Source organism: Simochromis diagramma, unplaced genomic scaffold (assembly GCF_900408965.1).
Source record: "Simochromis diagramma unplaced genomic scaffold, fSimDia1.1 OVJJ01000557.1, whole genome shotgun sequence".
Classification (NCBI taxonomy): domain Eukaryota; kingdom Metazoa; phylum Chordata; class Actinopteri; order Cichliformes; family Cichlidae; genus Simochromis; species Simochromis diagramma.
In genome coordinates, this window is record NW_024387156.1 from 543,513 (window position 1) to 557,149 (window position 13,637).

The 13,637-nt window shown below is 38.5% G+C and overlaps 2 protein-coding genes across 2 annotated transcripts in view; one reads left to right on the forward strand and one right to left on the reverse strand.

Moving 5' to 3' along the window:
* LOC120744179 (protein NLRC3-like) overlaps positions 1-12,814 on the forward strand; it is a 121,338-nt gene extending 108,524 nt beyond the window's left edge. Inside the window, exon 5 of the mRNA XM_040048357.1 lies at positions 12,737-12,814. The gene's annotated coding sequence lies outside the window, so the exon portion shown is untranslated. The remainder of the gene's footprint in view (positions 1-12,736) is intronic.
* Positions 1,024-10,712, reverse strand: LOC120744141 (uncharacterized protein C11orf98 homolog). The gene is made up of 4 exons (XM_040048302.1): positions 10,595-10,712; positions 8,461-8,585; positions 8,287-8,384; positions 1,024-1,284 (listed from the first exon to the last, which is right to left on the reverse strand). The coding sequence occupies exons 1-4, from the start codon at positions 10,628-10,630 to the stop codon at positions 1,169-1,171; spliced, it is 375 nt and encodes a 124-aa protein (XP_039904236.1). The 5' UTR covers positions 10,631-10,712; the 3' UTR covers positions 1,024-1,168.
* Positions 12,815-13,637: the final 823 nt, after the last annotated feature.

Here is a 13,637-nt window from a genome sequence, read left to right on the forward strand (position 1 = left end):
AACGTAGAGCGATAGATAAGGGCAGGGGGTGGAGGGAACCGATGACGATGGTAGAGTGCCGCAAGAAGAAGGCAGCAAATTAAGCAAGGATTATAGCAGGTCCGGAATAGGTGAATAGGCGGATGATCAAGTAAAAGGGAAACAGGGTGGTGGGGTGATATATAACCTGTAGACCAAAGGTTGGCGGGGTTATCGATGAGAGTGCGGAGAGCAGGAAGACGACACAAATGTAGATGGCCATGTGTGCATACACAAACAGGGGTGACGACGGGGAAGTGGAAAAAAAAGAGTAGCACACTCAGCAAAACAAATAGTGATTACCAACAAAGGGGAGACTGTTTCGCTGAAAGGCAGAGCGGCAAATAGTGATGAACCAACGACCAAGGAAATAGTGAGTAAAAGAGAAATCGGTGTGTGTACATGAAGCGCGAAGTAATGAGAAGGCACACGTCTCATAGGAATAAAGTAGAAATAATTTGACTGGCGAAAGACAGGGGAAACAGAAGGGTAAAGTCAAGCGCGAGATGAACACGGGAAATAAACAAGCTTACAAGATGAATGCTGTAACAACCACAGGTCCAAATGTTGCCCTCAAACTCTGCAGGTGCTGCGACGCTAACAGAGATATAAAATAAAAACCCAATCACATATGGAAACCCATTTCTGCCAAATAACAAAATGAAAGTGTAAAATGCCTTTGGTTAGTCAAAAATTACAAAAATATCTTCAGAGAGTAAATTTAAAACAATTTCATATTTTTTCATATTTTTGCCAGTGAAGTTACATTTTTAATTCTCACAAAACTTTTACACCATAGAAAGACATTTGGTCTTTTCACTAACATACTAATGTAACTTAGAATAACCTCAAGTTTTTTGTTTAAATGATTGATTAAAGCTGTTTTGGTTAAGAATCTGCAAAAGATCAAATAAAAATAAAACAGCGTGAGCCTCAAACAAATTCAGATTTATTTACAACTAAAATAAAAGCAGCTCAATTAATATTTGAGGGGAAACATTTTTGGCAGAAAGGGGCTTCCATGTCAACTGTTGTAGTTTTTTCTTCTGCAGAAACAAACTACAGGACGGACGTCCTTATTGTCCATTAGTCTCAAAGTTGAGGCGCCGGCATGGACGTCTGAGCAAGGACTCGTAGTGCAGACATATCTTCATTCAACATCCACCATCTCTACATCGTCCTGGCATCCGGACGCCTTCTTGTTCTTCTTCTTGGTCTGAGCTGATGAGGTGTTGTGCTTCTTCTGTGGTGCTGCTGTTGATTCCACTACAGAGAGACGAATGATGAGCAATTTTATTTTAGTGTCATAAAAAAGTATCAATAAAACACCAGAAGCTGAAAAACAACACAAAATGCAGCTGATGATCAGTCAACTTTGATGCAGAACATGTGGAATCTAACTGGCTGATGGACAAACACATCATTTCCTGTGTCCACTATGTGGTGTTAAAAAATAAAAAAAAACCCTTCACTCTCTATCTGTGTCAGTATGTAATGTGTAGAACACACAGTGATAATCAGTGTTGGGGAGTAACATAATACATGTACCGGCATTATGTACTTAAAATACAAAATATGAGTAACTGTATTCTGTTACAGTTACCATTTAAAAAGGTGGTATTCAGAATACAGTTACTTTGTTGAAATAAATGGATTACACAGCAGTACAGTCCTATTTCACCTGTTAGGCTATGCCCTCTCTATTTTTGGCAATTCCATGCCGGTGGAAATCCAAACAAAACACGCATTAAGAGGCTCTAATTCCTGGGTCTCACGGCCCATGTCACCTCTACTTGCTGCCAGCATAATGACGTGAAGAAATATTTTTGTAATTATTATTCAAAACATTATTTAATATGAAGGTGATAGCCAGAGTGTTAAAGGCATAGCCCTAAAGAATGTAGCCTCATGGGCAGCGTAGTGCTGCAGGGAGAATGGACTGCCATACCCGTTATGTGTGGAGGGAGAAAAAGGAGAATCGAAAGTACGAGTTGTCACCAAGCAGAAACAGGTATGGAGTGCCAGGACTGCCATAATGCATTAATTAAATACACCATTAAATAATTAATTAAATGTGGCAATAATTAATTAAAATTGGAATTAATTAATTAATTAAATAGTTATGACACATGTAATTAATTAATTATTGACACATTTAATTAATTATTGGTGTATTTCACATTTTAATTAATTATTGACACATTTAATTAATTAATTATTGACACATTTAATTAATTATGTATGTATTTCACATTTTAATTAATTATTGACACATTTAAATAATTATTGACACATTTAATTAATTATTTAATGATATATTTATTTATTTCATTTTGGCAGTCATGGCGCCTGGCTCTCATCATGAAATAATTTTATCTGTCAGCCTCACCCATCAAACTCAGGGGGCGGGGTTAACGCTGATCCAGGCAAAACCATTGCTTTGGCCTGGTGGCCATTGTTTCTAGCACACAACAACCGGCATGTGGAAGCTAACAGAACTGAACTTTGAAAAACCCTGTTTGTGTGTCACCAAATACCGTTTTAATATTTTTTTAGCCGAGAATGTAGTGGTTTAATCTTCATGTGTCTGGTCGGTTTGTCAAGATACAGCCTCTTTGCAAAAGTGCTTCGATGATTTCGGAGATGTCTGCCCAGTCTCACGGCAAAGCGTGGGATAGACCCGCTCGCCTCGCAAGCAATCCCACCGACAAAGCGCAGGCCCCGGTACACAGCTGTAGTAACCCCCGCTGACTTCTTTTACTGAGGTTATATTTATCGGTGTTTTATTTCCTGATGTTCGTATGTGTCCTACGTGTTTCAGTATAATTCTGAATTATAACTAACATTAAAAACATGTTTAAGGAGGAGAGAGAGCAAATAAATTTGTTTAACATCTGATCTTTGGGTTTTTGTTCAGTAATCAGCGTGACCTGTGTATAAACGCATAAAAGAGATAACGTTGGTGTTTCTGTCATGTAGTAACTGCTGGCTTTAACTGTACAAAGGTTGTTCGACACTATGAAACACATACAGACTTCATGATGTTCGGCTAATATTTTTATAGTGAATATTAATCATGAAGGTAAACGGCCCTGTACACCACGGAGCGAGGTCAGCATATCCAAGATATCCACGATATCCTCAGCTCCATGAGTTAACACAAAGTTTCCCAGCTGACTATCTAACTGCCAACTATTCCAGAGACGTGAAAATATACAGCATAAAGAAAAGTGTAAGAGACTCAGCAGCAGATTAGAATAACAGTTATACATTTAATAAATCACCAAATGAATCCAAGAAACGAGCAAACCTGTTCCGACAATTTGAGTTTGTATTCCCTCAGCTGCAGACTCGCTGCTGTTTAAATGTTTGAGAGGAAGATTAGATATAAAAAACGTCAAACATAGACTCAGTCTGCCTTCACATTTGATATGAGGCCAGCACGTATAGTGGCTGTGTCCTGTTTTAAGATCATATATGTAAAATTGTTGTCTGACCTCCGTCGATCCAGCCGCTCAGAGTCCATGGTTACCATGGTTACTGTATAAGCAGCTATAATGTTAACAGCTGGCACTGAGGAAACCTACACCAGCATGGGTGTTTATGTTTTTCATTGCAAAAGAACTGTCTGAATGGTTAACTGAAGTTAACTTGGATAAATTATAGTTAAGGAGTTTCACAGATAACGCCTACGTGAGCGACTGTTCACCTGAAATCAGCAGGCTATTACTGAAATACACGTGCTATATCATAAACTATGATATAAATAGGGAGGTCCTATTAACATGTTTAGTTTTAAAGGACACCTTCCTGCCTTTAGTCTCCTTCATGAGCAGTATTAGTTTTCTTCTAACATCCAGAAGTCTGCACCATGTGTTTCATAGTTTGTAACAAACCTTTGACAGGTAAACATAACATGACCGAAAAAGAAAAAAAAAAAAAAAAAAAAAAAGAGAGAGAGTGTTGACATAAGAAGAGAAAATGCTCTCAATTATGGAGACAGGCAAATGGTTCATTTATGTTTGATGTGTGTTTATTCCTCCCTAAATATCGTCGGTGAAGTTTGCCATGCACGTCAGATTTTCCTGCGCATTTTTATACCTCTGCCAACAGAGAGAGAAAAAAAATCACATTCTAACAGACAGCTGGTGCTTAGAATACAGTTGAATAACTATTAAAAAACAGATGATATTTAGATGATAGTTCAGTCTAACACATGTGCCAGTGAACCATTAAACGTCTGTAAAACTATGCAGTTATGAAACGTAACTTTAACCTCAGCCAAACCGATTTGCTCAGTTGTAAATAAAACAGCGAAGTAAACGTGACCCGACAGACAGAACCTGAGTGAATGAAGTCCAGCGTTTAACCACTGAGAGCTAAAACTCAGCTGAGGTTTCAAAGCTGTGTGCCGGTGATTGGACATCAGCCGCTGATGAAGCTTGCTTCGCCTATAAAGTGCTCTGTAAGGAAACAAGCTCCAGCAGCTCTGCGCTCGGGGAAAACACTATATTTACTTATCTTGTGCAGAAAAATGCGCTGACATTGCTTTATATCGAGTACCGGCTGCCCAGTTAAACTGTGACTATCACCAGGTAACGTAGGCGTGTTTCTTGAATTAGCAGCAGGTGTTAAACAGCTGACAGATCAGGAGGAGGATGCATGCAGGTAAACTGAGGGTCTGTTGAGCTGATCGCTGGTTTCGTGAGAAAAATGTCAGCTCGTTATTTATGTTACAGAAGCACAGAGACACAAGACCAGGCGGAAAGAGACGATCGTTCGGTGAAAATGAGAATCTGCGAATGCAACATGTGGAACACGGAGAGTGGAATATGTAAACAAACCGGTTAACGTAACCCCCTGGGTGCACTCTGCATGCTAACTGTTAGCAGAGCTAGTGAAATCTCTGAAAACATCTGAGCACTTTTGCAAACATGTTCTATGTTGACAACCTGACCAGACATACGTCGCGACATTCGCGGCTAAAACACTGTTAAAAGTGTAGCTGGTGACAGAAAAACGGGGTATTTTAAAACTACACCACCACCATTGCTGCCTGTCATTTGATCTGCATTCTGGGATACCTGGCTGCCCCAAGTCTACACAAGCAATCGATTATCTAGGATCGACCTGTATTGACTTACTTTGCACGGCAACCAATCAAATGTTAGAGAAGCTGCATGGGCAGCGTTAACCCCGCCCCCTGAGTTTGATGGGTGAGGCTGACAGATAAAATTATTTCATGATGAGAGCCAGGCGCCATGACTGCCAAAATGAAATAAATAAATATATCATTAAATAATTAATTAAATGTGTCAATAATTATTTAAATGTGTCAATAATTAATTAAAATGTGAAATACATACATAATTAATTAAATGTGTCAATAATTAATTAATTAAATGTGTCAATAATTAATTAAAATGTGAAATACATACATAATTAATTAAATGTGTCAATAATTAATTAATTACATGTGTCATAACCATTTATTTAATTAATTAATTCCAATTTTAATTAATTATTGCCACATTTAATTAATTATTTAATGGTGTATTTAATTAATGCATTATGGCAGTCCTGGCACTCCATAAACAGGAGCTGGAAGCATGTAAATATAATAATAACCACTGCAGCCAAAAACAGTGCCTGACGAGCCCAGTTGTAAGTAAGCTATTAAGACTCGACTGTACACTGTGTTCGTGTTTTCCTCCGAAACAATAAGTTCTGTTGGAGCAGCCTTTCAACCCCTCTCTCTGTCTCTCACTAGCAAAGTTGACCCAGACAACAAAGTAGGGCTGCTCGATTATGGCAAAAATGATAATCACGATTATTTTCACTGAAATTGAGATCTCGATTATTTGACGATATTTATTTAACCCTTTAAGACCTACCATAGAACCAAGTCTGCTAGAGCTTATATTATATTTTTACATGTTGTAGTGCCATTTGTGGGAGCATTTCAAGTTGCTATACATCAATACAACCATTATAGCCCATATTTTAATAATATGTATGCATTAAGTCCATAGTAACTACATTAATTGCAAAAAAAGTGCAATAAACTACAAAAAAATTGAAAATCGTTTTTGTTTTGTTTTTTTACATATATTTCTACTTGGAGAAATTTAAGAGGCTTATCCCTCAAAACTTCAAATACAAAAAAGTTGCAAAAAATAGTTTACAACAACAGGAAATTTATTTTGAGTGTCTTCATAGTTTTATTTTGGAGATACAGCAATTTTTATATACTGCAGGAAAAACAAAAAAAACCTATCCTATGATGCAAATTTGCAAAGAAAACAGCATGTGCATCAAAATAAACTATTTCCAGCAGTGCAATTCGAGTTCTAAGCATCCCAGAAACTATTCAGAAAAGTATAGAGTCAAACATGACTTATAAAAACACCAGTATAGGCTTTTAAGGCCTACAAGTAAAAAACTACATTTTCCGCGAAAATGACATCACTTCCTGTTTCGGGCAGGAAATGGCGGACATGTGATAGTTCGCGCTGACGTCTGTTTCAATGTGGGAAGTGTTACGAACAGCTGATCGGATCAGCAAAGCGTGTTTCTGGAATATTATGTTTTTGTTCCTGCAAGCGCTTTTTATGCAATTTTTGCAAATCTTTATGTGGAAGGAAACAGTGACCGAGGACAAGCTGATGGCATAAGATGTACGTTTCATATGCAAAAAAAATTATTGCGCTAGCTTATATGGTTCAGGTTCTACAGGGATTTAAAAATAGTTACACAAAACGGAGCGTGCTGCTCTGACCGGCTTTAAAGGGTTAACAATAACAATGTATTGAATAATGACTTTAAAAAATAATATGAAATAGTGTGCAAATACTGATAACAGTGCAAATGTTTGCAATATAAAAAATAAATGAAAAATGTAAACATCTATGTTTAGTGAACTTTGCAGTGTTGCTCTGTGGTGCAGCTACGACACTGTAGCAAAGACTCTGAGAACCCATAATGTTTCCACACCACTGAAGTTTTTGTTTTTTACCTCTCTTTTCAACCAACGGCAGTCACTCTCCTCTCCAAATAACTTCTGCTTAGCTTTCCGAGCTTCCCTCGAGTCCTCTTAATTGTTGTGACGCGTGTTCGAAATGCAGAGAGGTGGGCTCGATTTGCCACACGGAGCAGCGCGAGAGTAAAGCATGAGGGAGGGGCTAATAATCGGCTCAGTCATTTTTAATGATCGTTGAAAGCCCAGATCGTAATCGTGATTAAAATTCGATTAATTGAGCAGCCCTACAACAAAGTAAAGCTAGTTTTTGGCTACGAGCCCGACATGAACCCGACGTATTAGCCAGAGGTCCCTTTACGACACGTTCAAGGAAGGCTCCCTTTCAGAACCGCAAATATGTTTTACATACACGCGGAATAGTTTTCTATACAAGATCGCTGCAAAAAGTGCAGCCTTACCTAATGTCCACCCTACTGTTACTCATTTTATATTAGGATTTAAAAATGTAGTTGGTATTGGTATGGCGAGTAACCTTCAGTACTAGTAATAAATCACACAGCAATAGTACATTAATGTAGTTATAAAAAGCATGATAATATATTAAATAAACCAAAGTATTCAGAATACGTTACTCTCATTGAGTAACGTAACGGAATACATTACAAAATACATTTTGGGGCATGTATTCTGTAATCTGTAGTGGAATACATTTTAAAAGTAACCTTCCCAACACTGGTGATAATGTCATATCAATCAGCTAAAACTGATGTCTTGCTGCCATTAGGTGGCGCTATGACTAGCGTTCAATGTTGCCACGTGGATGTCTTTAAGCCTTTGAGGCAGAGTGGACAATATGCATTTGAGTTTCAATGAAAAGTCAAAACTTTCATAATTTTGCATTGCCACAGTCTGCAGTTTTCCAAGAAGAGTTAAATTACGAAGACTGGAAATAATAAAAACAATGCATCCCAAATGCTTTACCTATTTGTTAAGGTTATCTTATGACTGCATGAGAGTTTTGTTCTTGGGATGTTACATTTTTCCCAATTTTTCCATAAACACCCAGAGCGTATGTAAATTTTCATCCATGCCCAAATTCAAAATAAGATTAATTAATGTAAAGTAATAAACGGAGCAATCCCAACTGGTCTTTCATATGTTTAGGTCTAAAGCTTAGCGGACCACACAGGTCTGGAAACCAGAGCCGCACACTAACACCGACTGAAGTACCTGAGAGATGCTGAAAACACTTAAGGAGAGAGTCAGTCAGAAGGTTTGGCACTCTTTACCTTCCATAGAGGCCTTCTCCTTCTGCTGGTGTTGCAGCTGTTTAATCAGCTTCCTCTTCTTCTTCCCTGACAGCGTGATGTTGGCTCTCGGACTCGTCCTGATGGGACAGAAAATGTCACAACACGCTGCGGTCATGAGAAGGTGGAGGAAGGAGGGGGTCAGCTGACACTCACCTTCTCTTCTTCAGGTGATGGATGGTGATGAGACCTTCATCCACCACAGCTCCCACGATCTGATGCCGCTTCCTCTTCTCACGGCTCAGAACTCGCCGGCGCTTGAAAAGCTTCTTCCCCAACTCCTGCAAGAGAACCACGACACATTCAAGGAAGGCAGAAACACTCGAGTGTTTAGAGCTCCTCATCAGATATGAAGGAACAAACAACAACAGCTGAAACATATCCAGGCTTTATTTGAATTCGCTGACTCAAACAACTTAAACTCCGAGACAATGCAGATCTGAAACAGACGGTTAGAATCTAAATCAGGGGTAGATGAGAACTGGGCGAAAAATGCTCTGTGGGATATTTTGTTCTGAAAGTTGGAGTTGACATTCTGAGGACATAGTAATAAGTGTTTCTTTTCACTGAGCTCCATCTACTTCAATCACACTTTATCACACAAGAAAAGCTACAGAGAAATGACCCAACAGGTTGTGTTTATGAAACATCTGCAGCAGAGAGTGATGTACATAACCCAATGTAATCAAGACACAGCCATAGTTTGTTATTGATGCATGTAATGTAATCACACTTGAAGCAGGTGGTAAATAAATCAGTATGTGTCTTGCAGCCGATTTAAACTGAAACCACAAAGTTAGGTTTAAAGTGTTAGCAGCTACATTGGAAACCAACAGAGTTTTAAAAAGTTTCCATTTTCCTGTAAATGGGGACCGCTGATCTTGATCATAGACACTGGACATGGTTGCCACAGTAGAGTGAGTCTTCCACAAGTGATTTGTGGTTGTATCACATTTAATATTGGAGGGCGACCGTGGCTCAGGGGGTTGGGAAGCGTATCTGTAACCGGAAGGTTGCCGATTCGATCCCTGGGCTCTCTGTCCTGGTCGTTGTGTTCTTGGGCAAGACACTTTACCTTACTGCCCACTGGTGTTGGCCAGAGGGGCCGATGGCGCGATATAGCAGCCTCGCTTCTGTCAGTCTGCCCCAGGGCAGCTGTGGCTACAACTGTAGCTTGCCTCCACCAGTGTGTGAATGTGAGAGTGAATGAATAATGGCATTGTAAAGCGCTTTGGGTGCCTTGAAAAGCGCTATATAAATCCAATCCATTATTATTAATATGGCAGACAACTCTCAAGTAATATGCATATGAAGCCGTAAACAGATGATCAGTTCTTTTTCTTCAGTGAGAGAACTGCAAACTGCAGATGAAGTATTCAAACTACGAACACAGTAACAACAGCACATATAGTTTTTTTGTTTTTTGTCCTGGCATTCATCCATCCATTGTCTTTCACTTATCTAATTCCAGGTCGTGGGGTTGGAAGGGGGGCTGGAGCCAATCACAGCTACCATAGGGTGAGAGGTTAGGTACACCTGGAATAGTCGCCAGCCTGTAGCAGGGCTCACTTTTCTGGCAGTTTAGCTTAAATAATCTTACCATGTTGTTGTTTTTGTTGTTTTTTTACTGCACTTTTTACTGTTTTCACAGACTGATTGTAACACCAGCGTCAGTTTATAAAGAGAGAAAAGTACCATTGACCAGAACTGAGTTTAGCTCCACAACAGACACGGTTTCCCACGTGACCCGCTTGGAAAACGTAACTGTCCATTGATGGCTTAAAAGGATTTCTCCACCAGGCTGTGGAAGAGAGACCTGAACATACTAACGATTACTTCAAAGTTTAAAACCTGCAGCTGTGCATCTGCCATGTTAGAAATTAACAGCCATAAAAATAATAATTTAAGCCATTAGAGCACCTTTGCTGCTTCTGGTTACTGTATAATCTATTCTTCTTAGAGCTGTAGCTGTTGTTTGTCTCGTGACGTTTCGATCGATGCCGTTTACTTGCCGTCCACAGGGTGTCCCAGTTTCCTGAAGTTACAATGCGCTCCACTAACAAAGGGATTGCACCAACACATTTAAAACAATTCCTCAAAATGTTTTAAGGCTATATTCGACTTCCCGTAACTGACAATACTGGAGAGGAAACTGTCTCAAAGGACTGATTCATTACTATAACTGTAGGGGGGTCTGAACAAAACTTTAACATCTGTCTGACTCGTTATTGTTTCCTGAATGTGCCCTCGGCTCCAACCGACTAACAGAAGGAAAAACAGGATTTCTTACAGTTTTCGGTTTGTTTATTCCTCCCGGAGGTGCCATGCTGACCAGCTCACGTGGAACACAGACTTCTTCTTCTGCGCTCTAAATCCTGGCTGTCCTCAGGCCACACGGCTCCTCACTGCCCCCAGCAGTCGTGACGAAACATTACAACGAAGCCCGGAGTTCAACGGCAAAACACCGTCACGTAAAAACAAGAAATTACAACTTTTATCTCAGACATAGTTTACACACAACGATAAAAATATGAACGTATAAATTATTCTTCTTGTTAGTATTAATAGCATTACTGTGCATAACTCATTGTTTCAGAATTATTCTTAAACTACATTTTTTATAGCATTTAAAATAGATTCACAATTTTTAATTGGACAGGTCAAGTGCAGTTTATTTATTTATTTAGTCCTAATCAATTTTGCAACATTTTACTAAGCAACAACGAAGTAAACAAAGGACTACAAAAAGTTTAACAAAACAGTTACAGACAAATGAATAAATGAATGAAACAAATAAAAAGAGTTTATTTTTTTTCTTAAATAAAAGTTTCACACAGCCAGTTTTTAATATTTAGTAGCTCAGTGCTCACATCCGGTGGCTACATCGCCATAATACAACCCCACACATACACATGGATCATAATTAAAAATATATAAACTTCTTATAAGTTGCCATTAAAATGTAGATCAATAACCACAAACATTCACATATTTTAGAGCAATTTTGTTGACTTTTACAAAAAAGCTTTTAAAAAAATGAAAAATCTTTTTAATTGTTAATTAAAAAAAACATTCATTCAAAATTTAAGAATTCATAAGAAAAATATTTACTAAAGGCTGTTCTTATGACTAGTTTTCATTACTTTTAAGTCAAAAATTGTGTTGGCTCAGTTCTACATTCCACTGTGTGGCGCTCAAATTCAAAACAACACAGTGATGAGCACAGACTTTACACCAGTTCAAATTGATGCATACATAACTGCAAGTGTCTTAGTGTCATACACAGAAATAATCTGCAGAGTTGTTGTGGTTCAGAATATGCAAATGAAAAAGAAACAGCTGTGAGATGCTCACCTCAGCAGGTGATCCACCTGCATGTTTGATTTAACAGATTTTTATGCTGTGATTTTTGTGACTATGCTTTTATGATGTTGTCCTCACAAAAAGGGATTTGTGTCTCCCCTCAGAAAACAGTCGTGTAAATGAAAATGCATGAATCCCTACACTCTGAAGCTGCTAGAAGATGTGAAGAAATGAAAAGATGAACTCAAATGCAAGTAAACGAGGTTTGCGGTTGGTATGGCGGTTGCCTTTGATGATGCAAAACATTTTGTCGACATTGTTGTGTTTGCTGGGCAGAAAACTTACAAAATTACAGTACAGCACTTCAGAGTCATACTGCTAGCGATCAAAGATTTATGTAAATTTGACAAGCTGAACACATTCTGTACTGTACAGGAGACACGGCACGAGATGGATTGACAGTGGTCTACAGCCAATCAGGATGCAGAACACAATGCGCTGTAAGAAAAAAAAAAGCATGCAAAATTCCACACAAAAAAAAATCCGGTAAACAGCGAAAGGTGAACCGCATTATAGCGAGGGACCACTGTGTGTGTGTGTGTGTGTGTGTGGTGTGTGTGTGTGTGTGTGTGTGTGTGTGTGTGTGTGTGTGTGTGTGTGTGTGTGTGTGTGTGTGTGTGTGTGTGTGTGTGTGTGGAGGCATGGTGGTTAGCACTGTTGCCGCACAGCAAGAGGGTCCTTAGTTCAGTTCCACCATCAGGCCGGTGTCTTTCTGTGTGAAGTATGCATGGGTACTCCGGCTCCCTCCCACCGTCCAAAGACATGCAGTTTGTGGGGATATATACACACACAAACACACACGCGCACAAATATTTGTATTGAATAAGGAATAAGGAATATATATGAATAAGGAATAAATATTTTTTGTCTATTTAATCCACTGTTTGATCATTAATACTGATCTTTCTGAATAGACACAAAGACACACATATACATGAATGCACAGAAAACACAGAAATAGAGGTATTTGCTCATTGGTTAGGACATAGTAAAGTGAGCTACATGTTTAAAACCTGAACACATCTGATAGGATCATCATTGTTTTTATCTCTTTCCCCCCACGATTCAGACTGGTTGACTGCAGTTTATCAGAGATCAGTTGTGCTGCTCTGGTGTCTGCTCTGAAGTCCAATCCTTACCATCTGAAGCTTCTGGACTTGAGTGAAAACAGTCTGTAGAATTCAGGAATTAAACAGATGTGTGTTTTTTTTTGGAGAGTCCACACTGTAGACTGGAGACTCTTAAGTCAGTTTACTTCCTTGATTTCACAATTTTAACTCATACAATTTACGAATATACACAACATCCATCAATAAATCTTTACATTTTCTTTTGATAATAATTTAATGTTTTTATTTGTTGTCACAGAATACATTTGGAAATGTAAGCCAAAAATATTCCTTTGGTTTCTGGAAATTTCATTGTAGCTTTACAATGTAAATGTTGTACATGTACAATGTTTATATGTGATAATTGATCGAAACATGTTGTCTGAAGTAGTGTTAAAATCATTTATAATGTATTGATTCTAAAGTGCAAGACTCGATTTGGGATCAGCAGCATGGTAGTATGTGCTTGTGTTTCAAGTGTGTAGAAAACTGAGAAGATGGTGGTCCACAGTAACAGAAGGATAAAATTGACTTTTTCCTTTTTCGAGAAAAGCTCAGTGACTGGGACGTTGTAATGTTGTGCTCCAGATTTAAAATCTAAACACATCCAATTGGGTTATGAAAGATTATATCTACATGTTCTATATATAATATCAACGACCTCTAGCCATCTTCTATTGTGATTTGGTGCTACATACATAAAATTGAATTGATTGAATGTTTTATTCTTGATTTAGACTGAAGGTCTGCAGGTTGACACAGAGATCAGCTGTGCTGCTCTGGTCTCTGCCCTGAAATCAAACCCCTCCCATCTGAAACATCTGGACCTGAGTAGAAGCAAGCTGCAAGATGTAGGAGTGA

Coding starts and splice junctions, on each gene's coding strand:
- LOC120744141 (XM_040048302.1), bottom strand. CDS start 10,630: ATGGCACCTCCGGGAGGAATAAACAAACCGAAAACT. Junction 8,586..10,594: donor GAATAAACAAACCGAAAACT/GTAAGAAATCCT, acceptor GTTCTCTTGCAG/GAGTTGGGGAAGAAGCTTTT. Junction 1,285..8,286: donor GGAGAAGGCCTCTATGGAAG/GTAAAGAGTGCC, acceptor GTCTCTCTGTAG/TGGAATCAACAGCAGCACCA.